At 38.5% G+C, this 21,143-nt stretch overlaps 1 protein-coding gene across 1 annotated transcript in view; it reads right to left on the reverse strand.

Moving 5' to 3' along the window:
- The window catches only part of PRMT9 (protein arginine methyltransferase 9), a 907,971-nt gene that overhangs the window by 427,982 nt on the left and 458,846 nt on the right, over window positions 1–21,143 (reverse strand). The window contains exon 8 of the mRNA XM_044062247.1: window positions 1,152–1,344. Within this exon, the coding sequence (XP_043918182.1) occupies window positions 1,152–1,344 (193 nt within the window). The remainder of the gene's footprint in view (window positions 1–1,151; window positions 1,345–21,143) is intronic.

Genomic DNA, 21,143 nt, shown 5'->3' on the forward strand with positions numbered 1-21,143 from the left:
TATAAACATTATATGAGTTTTTATACCCATTTTTAGATTAGGTTTTTACAAGCCTTTAAGTTTCACATACTTGCCATTACATACAATGTTTTTAAGAGCATACTGTTCCTTTAATTTTAATGGTCAACTGTTTGTGCATGTGACTTTTTTACACTATTTAAACCATTCACTGTTGTTGTTGTGTCTTTCGGCTTTTCCCGGTTAGGGGTCGAGTGAGCATAGAAACTATGGAATTTAGCCTCCAGGTTGTTTGCTATATATATACACCTACTGCTATAATCTCATCATCAGTTGACAATGGGTGCGATAACACCCCTTCACTAATCCAGCAGCACCCACGGCACTAAGAATGAGAGTGAAAAGCCACCTCATAAGCAGACTCTGAAGTAGGAGTCTTTGTCAGTGATGCCGGGCCTTCAAACCCCTTATAGTCTTCTTTTGGTCTGGGATAGTCTAGGAACAAGTGACGAACCATCCTACAGTTCTTCCATACAGCATCCACCACAAATACCATCTTCCTTAGAGTAATGTAGGCCTCAAACTTCTTCCCTAGTTTCCTGAAAGTGCCCATGTAGAAACAATCACACATCTGGAAATGAGACACATTGTGCTCTTCTTCCAGAAAGTACGGGAAGTTCCAGTGTACTGGTTTGTAATCTGATAAAAACAGAACATTTACAATATTTCAGTGCTTTACACATCTAGTATGGGTATTCTTCCTATAGCAAATAGGAAGGTCAAGCTTTAAACTGTGCATACAGCTTGGGGGAAAAAAGGAAATAAGGTTGTTAGAAAAATCACTCCTGCTCCAGTTATTCACATAATGGTATGAAGCACATGCTTGCACACAGGCACACTGTGTGAGATCTAGACAACTGTCTGAAAAATGTGCTGAGATGGGGGCTTCACAAAAGGACATCTCAACAATTATACATTACAAAAGACCTCTGAAATCAGATCCATATTTTACTTTACAATAATGCTAATGCAGGGAAAAGTGGACATAATGTGGTCAACTTGTTTTGCAACACTCCATTCATTCAGTAATTGAATGTGACACGATAATGGAACAAAGGCCCTGAAATCTTCTAGATCAGAATTTAGTAAACGATGCTACAGTTATTAATTTTGTCATACAGCTCCATTCTTACCTGGAGATTGTTGAAGTCTATGGTCAAAGCTTGGAAAGGTTGTGTCAGAGGTCTGTAACCACCAGGTACCCGGCTCATTCTTTCAGTAGTGTATGGCTCTTCATTACTACTGGATACAGACTTGTTGCAGACTGGGCTGCTCATCTCCAGCCCTTCCGCCAAAGACAATCCACCAACTTCTCTCTCAGTAACTCTAGAATAACAGGTTGTAAAATAAAGTGCAACAACACATCAGCAAATTATGCTAATAACAATAATACCAACAAAAGAAATCAAATCTGTTCCACAGTGAACAAATACAGCAAGGCAAATATTTATTTAAATCATGTCTAGATACTATTCTATTAAGTGCTACTTTTATTACATAATTTCCATGAAATGCCAAAAAGTCAAAGTACCCTGAAAAATGAATTAAATTTTCTTCAATAATTTTTCTTTCTTTCAGCTTCAAACCAGTCTTTGCTCAAAAATGTAATCAGAGAAGTGGCATAGTGCTGAATATCATTGTGACTAGTTAATTAAAATGAATGTCAACCTGACTGTGAAGCAGGCAACCATGATTCAAGAAGTAGTCCTAGGCATTGCAGGTGTCAGATGACGAGAGGTTAATGCTGACTTACCCATGGGGGGGGGGGGGTTGTTGTCACACTGGAGCTGAGTTGAGCATTTAGGGGACAGATGGAAGGAGCAATACATGTCAAGAAGTACAAGCACTCTTGCCAGGCTCTACAGTTGGGTGTATGTCTCCATGCTACTATGGTACCATAGACATTGCATGGTTGTCTGCAATACCACCAAGAGTTTAAACTAAAAGGGAAAAACACATACACCCCTCCCCAACCTTCTCTGTGCCTCTGGAAGCTGCAATACTGGAGTCTTTTTGAGCAGTTTTCATTTGTTGCCAGCCCTTTTTGTACAACACTCACATTAGTATACAATGGGCATTACCTGCCCATGTTCTTCCCCTCTTTTCTGGCATCCATCATAGGTTCATAGGTGTGTACTAAGCTAATGACCCTGGAGCCTTTACAAGCCTAGCTCCCATAGAAGTGCCCTGGCATCGTGCCACCAGACATTAGTTCCCAGTGCCTCTATCAAGTACAGCCACTGGAGTGATCCCCGTGGTGAACTTTCTATAACCCATCCACTCATCAAGATTTCTTTTGAAGAGGGACAGCGAGGTGCTCTGCTTGACATGTATGGGAAGTCTATTCCAGAGCATGGGCAGTGTCTGGGTGAGGAACCTGTCCATCCAGCATGTTCTGTTGATTGTGGTAATGAGGCTGAGGTCTCTGGAGTGTGTGGTGTGGAGGGATTGGGATTTCTTTAGATGTAGCATTTCTAACAGAGCTGGGTCAGACATGGCTTTGTAAGTCAAGCAAAGATCGCCAGTAAGTAGGTGATATGAGACAGAGAATAGCTGGAGTCTTTTGAGTCTGTCCATGTAGAACACGTGTTTAATGCCTATGATCCTCTTCGTGAGGTACTTCTGTGGCCTCTCCAGCTGTTGCAGGTGTCTAGTGAGGTACATGCCAAATGGGGCATTATTCTCAAAGATTGGTCTAACGAGGGAAGAGTAGAGAGAGATGATGATCTCTTTCTTCCTGGATGCAAAACCCTTGGTAATGAAATGCGTCACATAGAAGGACTTTCTGACCACAGTGGCAATGTGGTGGTCGAAGGAAGGGTTGCTGTCAACTTGCATCCCCAGTTCTCTTATAACGTCTTCAGTGTTCAGTGGGCTCCCATCAATGTGGTAATTAGTGGGAACTGAGTTTTACCAAAGGGGATGATGACGTATTTTTTGGGGTTAAGCTTAAGGCCATGGTTTTGACACCAGACATTGGTCTCAGTGAAGCCTTTGTATAGGATGTCTGCATCACCTGGGGAGTTAATAATGGCTCCCAGCTTGCAGTCATCTGCGAACTTGGTCAACCAGAGTTTCTTTGTGTTGGCCTGGACTTCTGAGAAGTAGATGCCAAACAGGAGAGGACCCAGGACCAATCCATGTAGGACTCCACTCATGACTGGCTGGCAGTCTGACTTGCAGTCCACTACTTTCACACTGTGTGTTCTATCTGTGAGCCAATTTGCAACCCACCTAGTGATACAGGGGTTGATGTCTAGTTTGGTGAGTTAATCAATAATTACTGAATGAGGAATGGTATCAAAGGCCTTGGTCAGATCGGGGTAGGCTGTATGCACTGCCTTACCTTCATCCACAGCTGAGTCAACCAGGTTGAGCAGACATGATCTCTCTTTCACAAAGCCAAATGGCGTGGGGTCTAGAGTTTGGAGATTTCCTATATCTTTGTTAATCAGGTCCATGATGATGTGCTCCACAGCTTTACATATCAGACTTGTCAGGCTAATGGGGTGATAATTTCCAGGGTCTGTAGTCGCTCCCCCTTTATGGAGAGGGATGACTGTAGCAGTACACCATTTGGCAGGGACAAAGCCTGAGGTGAGGCTGTGACTGAACAGGGCACACAGATGTGGTGCCAGTTCGCACTGTAGTTCATGCAGAACACAGCCAGGCATATTATCGGGTCCCATAGAAGCTGTATTCTTGGCATGGGACAATGCAGCTTTAACCTGTGCTGCAGTAATGCTGGGTGCCTGGCATTCTTCCGGTACTGTGATTGGTCCTTTGGGGTGGAGGGGTAAAGCTGGCACTAAATCTGTCGGCTGGTATGTTGGCAATATCTTTTGGCTCAGTATAGGAGGTACCATTGTGCAGTAACTCAGAGCAAAACTGGGTATTGCCATGGAGGTTCTTGATATAACTACAAAAGGCTTTGTGATTGTTTTTAGTGTCTGCTGCAATTCTGCCTTCATAGCTGGCTTTGGTGGATTTGATGACGGATCTCAACTTTTTTGTTGATGCTAACAAGGGAGTTTTTATAGTCTTGGGACGGCACCTTTTTCTGCAACAGTTTCTTCCTTCTGTTGTAGAGTTTATTAATGGCAGGCAACCAACAGATTGGCTTCCTTTTTTTTGTTTCTGTTGGGTATGGCTAGTTCCACGCATGTACATTTTCGTACAGTGCATTGGTGTATGATTTGGCAGTCATGCAGCTATTTTCCACTGGCATGGGTGCCGTGAAGTTAGCTACCTCTGTTTTTAGGAGCCTCAGCTTTGGAGAAGTTTTTCAAGGTGGTTACCTTTGTGGGGCATGTGGGTGAGATGTGGATTTCCATGGTGATTAGTTTATGGTCGGATCTGACCAGGGAGAGACTGACTATTTGGTGTAGAGTAATGGTCACCCATGTTAGTAATAACCAGGTCAATTTCTTCCTCTTGTGGGGGTCAGAATGAGCTGGTCCAGGCATTAGAATTGATGAATTCCAGGAAGCACTGGTCCAGTGTATTGGTGCTTGAGTAGTTTTCCCAGTTGATGGAGGGGTAGTTGAAGTCTCCTAGTATGAGAATGCTGGGTTGGACCTTGATAGATTCCAGGGCGCTTAGGAACATGGAGTGAGAGTCTAGGGACATGGTTGGGGACCTAGAGCAAGCTAAAACCTGGATCGCCGTCTTACCCAATGTTAGTTGTACCTGAAGTATCTCAGATGCGTTATGCTGGACTACTAGTCTGGAGATGTGCATATCCTTTATGAATATGGAGACATCACCGCCTTTGGAGCTCAATCCCACTAAAAGATAACCCCTCTTTACCTCTACTACCTGCCAGTAAAGGCCTAACTAATAATCTCACCAAGATCTATACAAATCTATATGAATAAGTTGATTTGGTGAAACAGCTAATATCACGTAATGCACAAAAGAAGATTTTTGTTCTCATAGGTTTACACTTTAATGAGAAAGAGTGTGTATGGATTCTCTGATATTAAATGTCTACTGTTCAGAAATCTTTCCAGTACAAGTCAATGTCTCTAGAAGTTTTTTCAAAGATAGAAACTTTAAGGGCAGTCAATTTGCTAATTCAAAGGAGAGCAAAGCCAAAGTTCAAGTTATACATAGAAAGAGAGCAGCAGGTTCTGTTAAAATGCATGGAAACAGCAGACAAAATCTGTAGGGAGTTGTAGCTTCACTGAGTAATAAAACAAGTCTGTGTCATACAATATATACAATTAATTCTGCAGTACAAGTACTGAATACAATTCGGTACAAAGATTGCTTCTGGACACAGTAAAATAACCTTGGTTCCACAAGGCTGGATACAACTTTCTTTTAAATGGTTATCTGGTTTCCTTCTTTGAATAACCTCACAAACAGAGATGCATGATTTTAACAGCATATCTTCCATGCAATGAGGCTAACAGTGTTAAGGCAGGAGTCCACAGGTGTTGGAAGATCAAGATCAGGAAGAAGACCATCAACAATGTGAAACGAGTGAATAAATGGGAGAAATGTAAAGCATCAATCTGTGGTGTGGTGTCTGTGTGTGTGGGTGTGTGTGTGGGTGTGGGTGTGCGTGCGTGTGTGTGTGTGTGTGTGTGTGTGTGTCTTATTGGCGCAACAGATAGTACACTCACCTTTGGTGCAGAAGTCTGAGGATTCTATTCCCACACCATGAAGACATATTGCTAACACTTCAGTGCAGCATTATGGGGTGCTACACTTCTGAGTGTGCCTTGCTTTGGATGAGAAGTTAAACTGAGGCAGAGTTGGTGATAGCTCAGGTGGATGTAACAGATCCCATGGCATCTATCGAAAAGAGTAGGGATACTTTACTGAACATATACGTTTCACAACGTTCATCACATATGCTTAGCAAAATACAGAAATTCAACAGTCATATGCAGTACAGAGATAAAACAGAAAAAGAGAGAGGGAAAAAAAAACAAAGTCAAGAAACAATCCACCACTCCTTTTGCCACAACCATTTCCTCAGCTTCTTCATTATCACAAAGCAATTCCACAATTTGTTGTATACTAATTCATCACAGTGAGTTAACCACAATATTCAAGCTGCATTAGTTATTATTTTACCATGAACATCCATCATATGAGCATTCAAACTGTCATAAAAACACACACATTAGATAATGTATAACACAAGACATTTCTACAAGCTTGTAATTATGTAATACGTCAGAAAAGAAAATCTGAACTCTTGGTCAGTATAATAAAGCATGATCCATAGAGTTTTCACAGGAACATATACTGCAAAGCATATCCTCCTTAATCTTACATTTCATCAATCCTTTAACATGTTGGTAGTCTACCAAGCATCAATCTCCTAAAAAAATCTTACAATTTGCATGCACTAGAAAAATATCATTGTTTTGCAGATACTATTGTTAATAAAGGAGATAACTCACTCCAAAGTCTAATATAGTACAGATGTATTATCAATGTATATCACAAACTCTTACTTTGTATAAACCGAATTAAAGACAACTTCCATAAAATATATTTTTGTACATATTCATTAGCAAGGTAATGGGAAACAAAATTCATCTTTCTTCCAACCTTGCAATCCCAAATTTCTTTAAATTTATGCCATAAAACCTATCCTAATAAATCTGAGTTTCTGTTCAGGATTTAAAAAAAAAATCCAGTGCAGAATCATAGATGCCAAAAACATGACTTGTTTATACACACCTAGTCTGCCTTCCTCCTTGGTACAGTACAGGACCCCCCCCCCCTCATTTTAATAGGGTTATGCAAGCCTACTACTCCATACAGAACAAAATAACAATTCTGATACTATTGTTTCTTTACCTTTTGGAAAAGGATACACACTTCCTATATAACCCAGCTTGGCAAGAATAACATAGTTCAGCATATAAAACTTTGATCTGGAAGAACGAAAATATTTATTTCCATTATATTCATCAAGGTCTGGTCTTAACCTTATTTAAATGCTCATTCCATTGTTCATAACAAACAGTTAAATTTCCAAAGGCAACAGCTAGTATTTTTATAACCTTATTTTGAAAAGTAATACTTTGAATAGAGGGAAGTAATCCCAAATCCCTTGCATTATATACATTAAATTGTAAGCCTACAGTATGTAGCTTCCCTCGTAAATAAAACAAACAAACAAAAATGTTCTACATCCGCAAAGTTGCACACCACTATATTTAAGTCATACATATAGAAAGCATGTAGGAATCAAAACAGAATTAGCAAAAATAAGTTACTTAGATTTGTGAAGTAATACACAGTCACACAAGACAGCATTTATAACTAAACTAAAGAGCAAACTGCTCAAAGAGCAACCCTGTTTTACTCCTCTTTGAATATGAATTGCTTACCCTAAATTCCCATTAACCAAATACCTAGTCTATGAACTGATGTAAATATCCTGCAAAACTAGTCTGATTTTATGAGTAACACTAACTTGTCAGGATATCCCATAAACTACCATGAGCACCAATATCATATGCTTTGGAAATGTCACAGGCCAGAAGTAACCCACTTCCATTATGAATTTTATCAATAATTTCCAGAACAGATCAATAAGTCGTTAATACTTTTTTCTAGTATCCCAAAAATTCCATTACAGGATGATTTGAGAGTATCCTTATGTAATATTTGCTGCACAACCTTACAAAATGTTATAATCAGTGTCATTATGTGTAAGGGATCTCCAGCTAGCCAAATTTAATCTATCCCTTTTGCTATATACAAATTTTAAAACCCCATCACACACAGCAGTGTTTACTACAACTGGCAAGTCAATTGTTTAAAATAAACAAAGCAAGTCAGCTGTTTAAAATAAACAAAACTTTTTTTTTTCCAGAAAAAAAAAAAGATGTCAATATAAAATGAAAAGTAGTTGAGCAAATCCTACTTATCTGTAACACTAGATGTAAAAATTTCCTCACTGCCTCAGTGGCATTTTGGGTATTCTACCAAGGTAACCCAGTACTGGCCAGCTTCCAAAATGCTCAGACTTCCTCCCTCTATCTTCTTGTAACAGCTGATTGGCTGAGCATATCCTGACAGGGAAGTTTCAGCTATAGCAGGAAATGAGTGTTCAGGCTTATTCGCTTCCCAAAAGGAGGAGAGGAAAGTACCTGAAGCAAGAATCATAGAGCAAGAGTAAATATGCAGCCGATCCCAATATCATATAAAAAACAAATCCAACAACAACCGAATCAATGATGCTGAAACCCACCTCAACTATTCACAATCTGGGGATGCAGGGTGGGTGCTGCCACTGAAGAATTCATACATCTACTGTTAAAGGTAAGTAGGACTTGCACAAGTGTACTATGTTTATCATTCTCACTGCTTCAGTGGCATTTTGGGTACATTCCCAAAGCTTACGCCATCTTGGAGGTGGAAGGATAAGGATCAAGGAGCCCCTGGAGAATAGTACAAGCAAACCCAGTCCTGGACCTTGAAAAGAAATCCTGTTTTCAGTGCTTTACGAAGATATGAAGAGAGAACCAGGTTGCTGTCTCTAGAATGTTTCTAGAGTCCATCCTTTCCCATACGTCATTGGAGAGGTTAAGGCCCTAATGGAGTGAGCCTTAAACTTGCCTGGAAAAGACTTACCACAGTGGGAGTAACAGAAAACAACAGCAAAAGACAAACATCAAGCAACAGTTGGCTTAAAGACAGGTTGACCATTCCTTGACCTCTACAGGAGGCAAACAGCTGTTCAGAATTTCTAGGGAGCTTTGTTCTGTCAAGATAGTACCCAAGATGTCTGTGCGCATCCAAAATAAGCAAAATTTTTCTCTCTTGTTTTTTGGATCAGGGCAGAACACTGGGAGATCGATGGCGTGATTCAAGATAAATTCAGAAAAAAAACTGCATGACTGATGGATTAGTGCATAAAACAACTCTGTCCTTCTGAAAAATCAGACAGAGTTGGTCCATTTTGCAGCTCAAACACTCACACTACAGATGTTACAGCAATGAATAAAACATGTCTTCTAAGTAATGAACTATAAATCAGCCTGAGAGGTAGGCTCAAAAATAGGTTAAGGTCAAATTTTCAAGAACAAAGTTGAGATCCCAAGGAGGAGGAATTTGCTTTCACAGGAGTCTTGCTTGCAACATTCCTTAAAACTATTTGACCATAAAAAGAGATGAAAAAGGGGAATACATGGGCAGACAGGTTGAGATGGCAGCAAGACACACTTTAATAGAAGCATATGACTAAACATTGCTAAGTGGCTCTCATAAATATTTAAAACTAGAGGGGTCATAATCCTTTTGGCACCTTGGGCACCACCTAGAAAACCTCTTCCACTTGTAAATGTAAGATTTTTTAGTTGCAGGTTTTCTTGCCTCCTTAAATACCTGCTGCACATCTTCAAGGAACAAATGTCTAAAAGGTATAAAAGCAGAATCATCCAGAGCTGTAATTGCTCTAAGCTGGGATGTATCATTTGTCCTTGATGTTATGTGAGCAGATACAGTCTATGAGGAAGCTTTTGGTAATTGCCCTTGGCCAAATCCATTATAAGGGAAAAACAAACGAAGAAAAGCAAAATGTGAACAGGAAACCAAGAATCAGTAGTCCACAAACGAAAAGGCTGCCAAATAATCCAATTCTTTATTCACGAAACACTCCAAGAGTAATAAAATCAAGCGCTTTCGCCTGACCAATGTCAGGCTTTATCAAGACAGTTTTAAACATGATGTGCCACAGTTTAAATACACTAACTGAATCTAAAAACTTAATTTGATTGGATTAAATTAATCTAATCAATTTAAAATAATTAAAAGCCAACAATTGAAATGAATAATTCATTAAACCACAATTGGGTTCTTTTTAAAGTGCTAGTGCATTTGATCAGAATTGTAAAAATGAATATTGTAAAACCATACCTTAGGTCACTTTTCAGAAAACATATGTTTGCAAGAAAATGTGAAATTTACGTAATTAAGATCAATGCCTTTGATTGAAGTGTACAAAACACTTCTTCAGAAACTATGTTATAAACAAAAAACTAAAAACTAATATAAACGTCAAACCCATCTGTATAACAATCTAAATGCATTTACGTCTATAAGTAGTGTAATTATTAAAACGTTCATTTAGAATTTGTGTTATTACTTGGGAATCAATCACAGTAAAAATATATATGCATCAATCAGCGAACTTTAAAAACACTTTTAAAAACTGCAATACTGTGGTGGCAACCTGTGGTGCAACAAGTGTGTAAACCTAGTTACAACCAGCCCTAATACAAAGTGCACGCAGAATAATAAACCTACAACTCAAATACCTTGTAAAATAGATGTCAGTGTGTACATCTAGAATTGATGTATGAATAAATAAATAAATAAATAAGCAAGTACAATAAAAGCACGGTGGAAACATTGGGTAAATAACCTAGTCCTAGTGAGATGAATAACTTGATATGGATTAAATAAAATAGTACCTTTTGATTACTAAACATACCGAACTTAAAAGGTAATAAACCTACATTATAACCTAGCTCTTCTAATTTTTAACACACTTTTTATGCTGGTTGACTCATTCAACCCTGGAGGTTTGGTTGCATTTAGGTTTATCTGCCATAACAGCTCTTTGTATTAGAGGCCTCACTCCCTCCTCTTAGGTTTTGAGCGTGCTCAAGAACCATGAATTTCAAAGTCATATTGGAACAAATGACAGAATGCTTGTAAAAGGCGTTGCTTTCTTTCTTAACACTAACATCATATAGATGTTCGTATATCCTTTTTCGCAGGGTCCTTTCTGTCTTTCCTACATAGAACCCAGAGCAAGCCTCACAAACACCTAAATATACTATTCCCTTGGTGGCACAAGTATAATACCCTTTAGGGTTGAAGTTGAAGTTTCTCGAGTTAACGTAATATTTACTGTTGTTGTAAATATAATTACATTGCTTACAGGTTTGACATTTGTAGGTTCCTACCTTCTTGTTGATCAAAGAGGTCTTAGCTTCATGTCTTTCAAATAAATCTTTCAAATTAGCGTTCCTGCTGTTAACAAATGATGGAAATGTCGCAGTAAATTGTTTGACCTCATCATTTGCTTTCAGAATAGGCCAGTATTTTGAAACTAGTTCCTTAAATTTTATAGAGTCATTATTAAAAGTGTGGACAAATGTGTTGTGTGTATCCATGTTGTTTTGATCATTGGCCACTGTCATACTTATAGTACCTTTACCTAGAAGTGGAGTAAATCTGCTAGTTCTAAGCTTACATATCTCATCAAGTGTTCTTACAAAAAGTTTTTTTGGATAATTTCTTTCTAAAAACATACTTTCCAAAATTTGAACTTCTTTTTTGAAAAGATCATCTGTACTGCACATCCTAATTGCCCTAATTAATTGGCCTTTTAAAATACCCTTCTTTTGTGCTATAGGGTGACCACTGTCAAAGTGCAGAAATGAATTAGAAAACGTGGGTTTCCTGAAGACAGATGATTCAAAGGTCATAGTGTCAGGGTTTTTAGAGAGAGTCACGTCCAAATAGTTGACCTCTTTCTCACTAATATTATGTGTGAATCTCAAATAGTCTGTTGTGGAGTTCATGTGTGCAAAAAATTCCTGAAATTCTAGTAAGGACCCATTCAGAAAACACATATAGTCAAGCGTTGGTAGTGGGTTATATGTTGGGTCCATGCAGAATTAAAGATGTATTTCTGCTCCACATATACAACACTATGTTGGCATCGCTTGAAGCACAAAGCGAACCCATTGCCACGCTTTCTTTTGTCTGAACAACTCTCCATTAAAGAAGATATAATTGTTGTTCAGAATAACCTCCATACCTTCAACTATTAACCTAATAACATTTGCTGTGAATTCCCTGACTTAACTAGGAATTCATTGAATAATTCAAGCCTTCCACGTGCGGTATACTTGGGAAGAGTTCAATGGCGTCTATGGTAATAAGTAAGTTAGTTCGTCAAATAGTTCCGTTTAATACTCTTTAAAAACTCCCAAGAGTCCTTACATATGTGTTTCAAAGATTTGACCAAATTTTCAATGAAATATCTATAAATTTACCAAGAGGCTCAGTAATGCCCCACCCCAGCCACTATCGGTCTAAACTTTAAAGGTGTCAGCCCTTTATGCACCTTAGGTATGCCAAAATGGTGGGGTAACAGGCTTGTTAACTAAAAGAAAATTGTATAATTTTTCATTTATTGCTCCTTGCATGAGGTTATCATAAAGCATGTATCTAATTTTAGAGTATGCAAGATTCACTTCGTTAATAGAGGCCGTAGAATACTGGTCTAAGTCTTGCAGAATACTAAACATTGCTGCTTCATAATCACAACTATACATCAAAACAACTCCACCCTTTGTCCGGTTTCATAATCCTTATTTTGTCAAATTTCAGTTTGTCGATAAGTTGCACACAGTCAGGAGATAAATTTTGAATTTCTGAATTATTGTTCTTAAATGTATCCCTAATATCTTGCTCCACCAAGTCCTCAAATGTTTTAACTACTGTGTGTAGTGGGGGATTGAAAGTACTTGCTCTAGAAAACCTCTCTTGCAGAACATTTTGCCCTTTGAAAAAAATATTCAAATTAAGTTTTCTTGTGAATAGTTTCAGCTCTAAGATTGATTTTGTAATATTAAGAGGGCGAAGTGGGACAAAGTGGAAGCCCTTTGTGAATAGCTCAAAGTGGGTGTCCCCTACATTAATGTCTGTAAAATTAAAGATCTTAAAGTTTCCTTTGGAAGCAATGGAGAAGGGTAAATCATGTGTGTCAAAAGTCTCAATAGAAAGAGCTGGACTGGTCGCAGTCCAGCTCTTTCTATTGAGACTTTTGACACACATGATTTACCCTTCTCCATTGCTTCCAAAGGAAACTTTAAGATCTTTAATTTTACAGACATTAATGTAGGGGACACCCACTTTGAGCTATTCACAAAGGGCTTCCACTTTGTCCCACTTCGCCCTCTTAATATTACAAAATCAATCTTAGAGCTGAAACTATTCACAAGAAAACTTAATTTGAATATTTTTTTCAAAGGGCAAAATGTTCTGCAAGAGAGGTTTTCTAGAGCAAGTACTTTCAATCCCCCACTACACACAGTAGTTAAAACATTTGAGGACTTGGTGGAGCAAGATATTAGGGATACATTTAAGAACAATAATTCAGAAATTCAAAATTTATCTCCTGACTGTGTGCAACTTATCGACAAACTGAAATTTGACAAAATAAGGATTATGAAACCGGACAAAGGGGGTGGAGTTGTTTTGATGTATAGTTGTGATTATGAAGCAGCAATGTTTAGTATTCTGCAAGACTTAGACCAGTATTCTACGGCCTCTATTAACGAAGTGAATCTTGCATACTCTAAAATTAGATACATGCTTTATGATAACCTCATGCAAGGAGCAATAAATGAAAAATTATACAACTTTCTTTTAGTTAACAAGCCTGTTACCCCCACCATTTTTGGCATACCTAAGGTGCATAAAGGGCTGACACCTTTAAAGTTTAGACCGATAGTGGCTGGGGGTGGGGGCATTACTGAGCCTCTTGGTAAATTTATAGATATTTCATTGAAAAATTTGGTCAAATCTTTGAAACACATATGTAAGGACTCTTGGGAGTTTTTAAAGAGTATTAAAACGGAACTATTTGACGCAACTAACTTACTTATTACCATAGACGTCATTGAACTCTTCCCAAGTATACCGCACGTGGAAGGCTTGGAATTATTCAATGAATTCCTAGTTAAGTCAGGGGAATTCACAGCAAATGTTATTAGGTTAATAGTTGAAGGTATGGAGGTTATTCTGAACAACAATTATATCTTCTTTAATGGAGAGTTGTTCAGACAAAAGAAAGGCGTGGCAATGGGTTCGCCTTGTGCTTCAAGCGATGCCAACATAGTGTTGTATATGTGGGAGCAGAAATACATCTTTAATTCTGCATGGACCCAACATATAACCCACTACCAACGTTTCTTGGACGACATATGTGTTTTCTGGAATGGGTCCTTACTAGAATTTCAGGAATTTTTTGCACACATGAACTCCACAACAGACTATTTGAGATTCACACATAATATTAGTGAGAAAGAGGTCAACTATTTGGACGTGACTCTCTAAAAACCCTGACACTATGACCTTTGAATCATCTGTCTTCAGGAAACCCACGTTTTCTAATTCATTTCTGCACTTTGACAGTGGTCACCCTATAGCACAAAAGAAGGGTATTTTAAAAGGCCAATTAATTAGGGCAAGTAGGATGTGCAGTACAGATGATCTTTTCAAAAAAGAAGTTCAAATTTTGGAAAGTATGTTTTTAGAAAGAAATTATCCAAAAAAACTTTTTGTAAGAACACTTGATGAGATATGTAAGCTTAGAACTAGCAGATTTACTCCACTTCTAGGTAAAGGTACTATAAGTATGACAGTGGCCAATGATCAAAACAACATGGATACACACAACACATTTGTCCACACTTTTAATAATGACTCTATAAAATTTAAGGAACTAGTTTCAAAATACTGGCCTATTCTGAAAGCAAATGATGAGGTCAAACAATTTACTGCATATTTCCATCATTTGTTAACAGCAGGAACGCTAATTTGAAAGATTTATTTGAAAGACATGAAGCTAAGACCTCTTTGATCAACAAGAAGGTAGGAACCTACAAATGTCAAACCTGTAAGCAATGTAATTATATTTACAACAACAGTAAATATTACGTTAACTCGAGAAACTTCAACTTCAACCCTAAAGGGTATTATACTTGTGCCACCAAGGAATAGTATATTTAGGTGTTTGTGAGGCTTGCTCTGGGTTCTATGTAGGAAAGACAGAAAGGACCCTGCGAAAAGGATATACTAACATCTATATGATGTTAGTGTTAAGAAAGAAAGCAACGCTTTTACAAGCATTCTGTCATTTGTTCCAATATGACTTTGAAATTCATGGTTCTTGAGCACGCACTCAAAACCTAAGAGGAGGGGAGTGAGGCCTCTAATACAAAGAGCTGTTATGGCAGATAAACCTAAATGCAACCAAACCTCCAGGGTTGAATGAGTCAACCAGCATAAAAAGTGTGTTAAAAATTAGAAGAGCTAGGTTATAATGTAGGTTTATTACCTTTTAAGTTCGGTATGTTTAGTAATCAAAAGGTACTATTTTATTTAATCCATATCAAGTTATTCATCTCACTAGGACTAGGTTATTTACCCAATGTTTCCACCGTGCTTTTATTGTACTTGCTTATTTATTTATTTATTTATTCATACATCAATTCTAGATGTACACACAGACATCTATTTTACAAGGTATCTGAGTTGTAGGTTTATTATTCTGCGTGCACTTTGTATTAGGGCTGGTTGTAACTAGGTTTACACACTTGTTGCACCACAGGTTGCCACCACAGTATTGCAGTTTTTAAAAGTGTTTTTAAAGTTCGCTGATTGATGCATATATATTTTTACTGTGATTGATTCCCAAGTAATAACACAAATTCTAAATGAACGTTTTAATAATTACACTACTTATAGACGTAAATGCATTTAGATTGTTATACAGATGGGTTTGACGTTTATATTAGTTTTTAGTTTTTTGTTTATAACATAGTTTCTGAAGAAGTGTTTTGTACACTTCAATCAAAGGCATTGATCTTAATTACGTAAATTTCACATTTTCTTGCAAACATATGTTTTCTGAAAAGTGACCTAAGGTATGGTTTTACAATATTCATTTTTACAATTCTGATCAAATGCACTAGCACTTTAAAAAGAACCCAATTGTGGTTTAATGAATTATTCATTTCAATTGTTGGCTTTTAATTATTTTAAATTGATTAGATTAATTTAATCCAATCAAATTAAGTTTTTAGATTCAGTTAGTGTATTTAAACTGTGGCACATCATGTTTAAAACTGTCTTGATAAAGCCTGACATTGGTCAGGCGAAAGCGCTTGATTTTATTACTCTTGGAGTGTTTCGTGAATAAAGAATTGGATTATTTGGCAGCCTTTTCGTTTGTGGACTACTGATTCTTGATAAGGGAAAAACAACTTTGCCTGGGCCAAAATGGAGTTACCAAAATGACCTTTTGTAATTCTTTCTGAATCTTTAGAAGTGCCTTGGGAATAATTGGGAAGGGTGGAACATGCATATAGTAACATTCCTGACCTTGGGAATGATACAGCATCTGTCTTCCTGGAATGGCTGCAAGGATGTCTTCAGCAAAAATTTTTCAGTTATCTGTTTTGAAAGGAGGTGGATGGATCTACTTGAGGTTTTCCCCACATCTGGATCAAGTCCTGGAAGACCTCTATATAGAGCTTCCACTTGTGAGGGCCTGTCCAGGATCTCTTTAGTCTGTCTGCCACTGTATTTAGCTTTGACAGAATGTATGAGGCCTGAAGAATCAGAGAATACTGCAGACCCAGCTCACATGCCATCACTGCCAACTGGCACAGAAGGTATGACCTTGTACCCCCTTGCTTGGTCAGGTACCACATCACAATAGTGCTGTCTGTGACCACTAGAATAGCAACTGGAGTCAATATGTGGTGAACAATCTTTAAGTCATGAATCACTGCTGACATCTCTTTTACGTTTATATGCTTTGGCATGTCCTGAAGACCCTACAAGCCTTGTACTTAAGCTCCCATGGACACTGCTCCTTACACAAAACTTGGAGTCCATCTGGAAAGATTGGACTGGGGTTTAAAGAGAGAAAGGAAGTCCTGGATTCAGAGACAGTTGATCCCTCCACCAGTGCAGTTCCTGTTTCATAAATCCTAGTACCAGTACCTGGAAATCCAAGTGATGAAGGTGCTCGTCCAACAATTCTTAGAGTATCACTGAATTTTTCTCAAGTTAAGTCTGGCTAGAGGTATCATGAGAATCATTGATGCCATGAGGCCTGGAATTTTGAGGAAATCCCTTGCTGAGGCCATGTCTAGTAGAGAGAAATCCAAGAAAATGACCTGATAAGTCAGACCTTTGACTTTTGGCAGGAAGGCTATCCCTTTTACTGTTTTTATTCAGTACTTCAGAAAAACAATTCAATGACAGGGTGTGAGGAAGGACTTTTGAAGGTTCAATTTAAAGCCCAGGTTGGAAAAGAGGGATGACACATTGTCTAAGGACTCCAAGCACCTGATTATAGAATCTGCACAAATCAGCAAGTCATTTAAATAAGCAAAAATATGGATGCCTAGAGTTCTGCAATAGGTAACCACTGGGGACAGACACTTTTTAACACCTGAGGTGAAGTATACAGCCCAAAGGGTAAGGCAGAAAACAGATAATGTAAACCAGACACAGCAAATCTAAAAAAATTCCTGAAATTGTCAGGAAGAGAAATATGATAAGTGGCCCTGACATATAGAGTCACCATGAAACAGTGGTCTGGAAGGTGAAAACTGGGAACTTTTACAAAGGTGTTTTGAAAAGATGAAATCCAGACTGGATCTCCAGGAGTGCTCCTTTTTTGGTACCAACAAGATTCTGAAGTATCACAGGCACTGGTTGTATGACTCAACTTCTACCAAGTAATGGAGTTCTGGAGGAAACAGCCTTGTCTGGTCTGGTGGCAGTGGGAAATTCTCCTGAAAGGGGAGGATTTTCTATCCACTGTCAAGTGTATCCTCTCCAAATTATTCTCATTTATCTGAGACTGTTTGCAGCCAGGCTGCCAGGATGACAGAGAGCCTGGGTGAGGAAGGAAGAGGATGGGTTGGGGTGCTCTGTGACTACAGTTATCGACAAAAAATAGCTGCTTAACTGTAACCTTTTCTAATCCTGTCTCTTTTATACAAATACTCCTTTATTTACCCAGTAGCATTGTTCAGTTACTTTTCTTGTTCTGTGAAATTCAATTTCTGCAATAATTTAACCTTTGTCAATCCTTCTAAATAATTCCTGTTACTTTACCATATATTTTATTCTGTTTCTCTCTTACTTCAATCCCATTTTAAACTCCATTTTCATTTATTTCACTTACTAGCTATCTTCCTTAATAATCCTCAAACCATATCCACTACCCATTTATTAAATTCCTCTCTTTTTAACAGATACGTATGTAGGAAAATGATAGTGTCTTATGTTTACGTCATTATCCATCCACTTTATTTTAGTTTTATTGGTGCAAGATCTATTTATGGGATGGGTCTCAAAGCTTTCAACTGAATGCGCATGCTCCTATGAAATAAAATTTCTGTCCAGTCTGGCCTTGTTATTGTACACTGGGCAATAATATGTAAATGTGTGGTTCCTGCTAGAGAACTCACATCTTCCATACCAAATATTTCGATATACTTCAGAGGTCTACCCTTTTGTTATATTTCCTTTTTATGCCCCCGATACATCCTCATCATTGCAAATCAGGTTACAGTTCCTGCCTAAAATCAATAGTCCAAGCCGGAAATGTATTACTTCTCAAAAGACTTTCCTATGCTGCACAACAGTAGTCTTAGACAGAATATAAATGTGTTAACATAACCCTCCTGCCCCTGACAATGATTCCTTACTATCAAAAACCTATAATTAACTGTCTTTTTTTCCATTTTCTATCACTGCTGAAGCCACTCTCCACAACCTGTACTTTGTACTTCCTTTTTCCTTTGTATGTTATACTTTGTTGAATGTCCACTCTGAAACTTTTCTTTGTTAAATTCACATGCTCACCTCTATACAAATCTGTCTCCTGAAACATTGCTATTTGCACCCCATTCAAACATATTTTAATACTTTCTTTTTGTTTGCACCTGTAAGGTTATTTACATTCCATGTTAATACTGACAAAGCTGTTATTACTCCCCACATGTTATACCTGACAGTTCTTATGAATATATGCTTCTAACTTGAAATTTGCATGCACACACCAATGTTTTAAGTAGTTGCTTCTTCTCAGCTCTATCTGAACCCATGTCACCTCTTCCCAGGCTTTTTGCTTTAATAAAATCATTCAAGAAATAAAAACTAAATATTCAAACCCTCTCTCTTTTTAACTCACATAAGACACACGAAACAATATACACTTTCCAAAGTTTTCCCCTCCAAATAGGAAAAAAATGGATCAAATCAGCAGTTGTACTAATGGGCGTTACTTATTGCAAAGTTAAAGTTAACCATGCTAAAGCACATGTTTAAAGCCTGTATATTTACTTACACAGAATGCTATCATAGGTTCATAGGTAGGTATCAGGCTATTGGCCCTAGGGCCTATATAAGCCTAGCCAAAAGGTACCCTGGATTTCGCCCCCCCAAGAAAATAATTTTCCTGTGCCCCTGTCGAGCAGAGCCACAGAAGTGATCCCCAGGGTGAATTTCCTATTTCCCATCCAATCATCAATATATTTCTTGAACAGTGCTAATGAGGAGCTTTGTTTGATATAGATAGGTAGTTTGTTCCAGAGTATGGGAAGTCTTTGGGACAGGAATCTATCCCTCCAGCATGTTCTGTTTATTGTGGTGACAAGGTTTAGGTCCCTAGAGTGTGCAGCTCAGAAGGATTGGGATTTCTTTAAGTGATGCATGTCCAACAGCTCTGGGTTTGACACAGCTTTGTATGTTAGGCAGAGATTGCCTTTGAGTAGGCGATATGTGACAGAGTAAAGCTGGAGTTTTTTGAGATGGTCTGCGTAGGGCATCTGTTTGAGGCCGGTAATCCTCTTTGTGAGATATTTCTGCGGCCTTTCCAGTTGCTGTAGAGGTGTGCCACGTACAAGGATTTCCTGACTACTGTGGGGATGTGATTATCAAATGAGAGACTACTGTCCACCTGTGTTCCCAAGGTCTCTTATCACACGTTCGGTGTTAAGTAGACTACCGCTTATGTGGTAGTTCATGGGTACAGAGATTTTACCAAAAGAGATGACAATGCACTTTTTGGCAATGAGCTTAAGGCCATGGCTAAACACCAGGCATTTGTCTCATTGAGGCCCTTTTGTAGGATGTCCACATTGTAAAGAGTTTCGATTATGGCTCCTAGTTTGCAGTCATCTGCGAATTTCATTAGCCAAAGACCTTTCAGAGAAGTACATACCAAACAGAAGAGGACCAAGGACTGAACCATGTGGTACTCCACTTGTCACTGGTCTGAAGTCGGATTTGGAGTCTGCTACTTTCACAGTGTGGGTTCTGTCAGTGAGCCAGTTGGCAAACCATCTTGTGACATAGGGATTTATACCTAGTTTAGTGAGTTTATCTACAATTCCAGAGTGAGGGATGGTGTCAAAAGCCTTCGCGAGATCTAGACAGGCTGTGTGAACCATCTTACTATCTACGGCTTTGGTGACTGCTTCGAAGAAGTCTATCAGGTTTAGGAGACATAATCTGCCTTTTACAAACCCGAACTGGGTGGGGTCCAGAGTTTGGAAATTACCAGTGTCTTTGTTTATAAGTTCCATGATGATGCGTTCCATGGCCTTGCAGACCAGGCTCGTCAGGCTAATGGGGCGGCAGTTCCTGGGGTCAGTGATGGATCCCCTTTTGTGGAGTGGGATAACCGTCACTGTGCGCCACTCTGTGGGCACAAAGCCTGAGGTGAGGCTATGATTGGACATGGTACTTAGGTGGAGGCCAGTTCGTTCTGTAGTTTATGTAGAATGCAACCTGGGATGTTATCAGGTCCCATGGATGCTGTGTTTTTGGCTTTGAAGAGTGTGGTTTTTACCTGTGCAGCTGTGATTACAAGAACTTTGCATTCTTCCGGTATAGAGATGGGCCCTCTAGGGTGTGAGAGGGGGGTAAAGTTAGCACTGAACCTATCTGCCAGGATGTTGGCAATATCAGTTGGTTCTGTATATTTAGTGCCTTTGTGCTGCAACTCAGAGCAGATCTGAGTGTTGCTATTTAGATTCTTGACATAGCTATAGAATGCTTTGTGGATGTTTTTAGAATCAGTGGCAATTGTGTTTTCATAACTAGCTTTGGAGGATTTTATGAGGGATCTCAGCTTCTTACTGAGGCTGACCAGGGAGTTCCTCCAATCATGGGATTTTACTCTTTTTTGCAGCAGTTTCTTTCTTCTGTTGTAGAGTTTGTTTATGGCAGGGGACCACCAGATTGGCTTCCTTTTTTTGGAAGATGGCATTTTGGTTCTGTTAGGGATAGCACAATCTATGCACTCGTGTAAGTGATAA

Source organism: Protopterus annectens, chromosome 2.part1 (assembly GCF_019279795.1).
Source record: "Protopterus annectens isolate FY-2018-M chromosome 2.part1, PAN1.0, whole genome shotgun sequence".
NCBI lineage: Eukaryota > Metazoa > Chordata > Ceratodontiformes > Protopteridae > Protopterus > Protopterus annectens.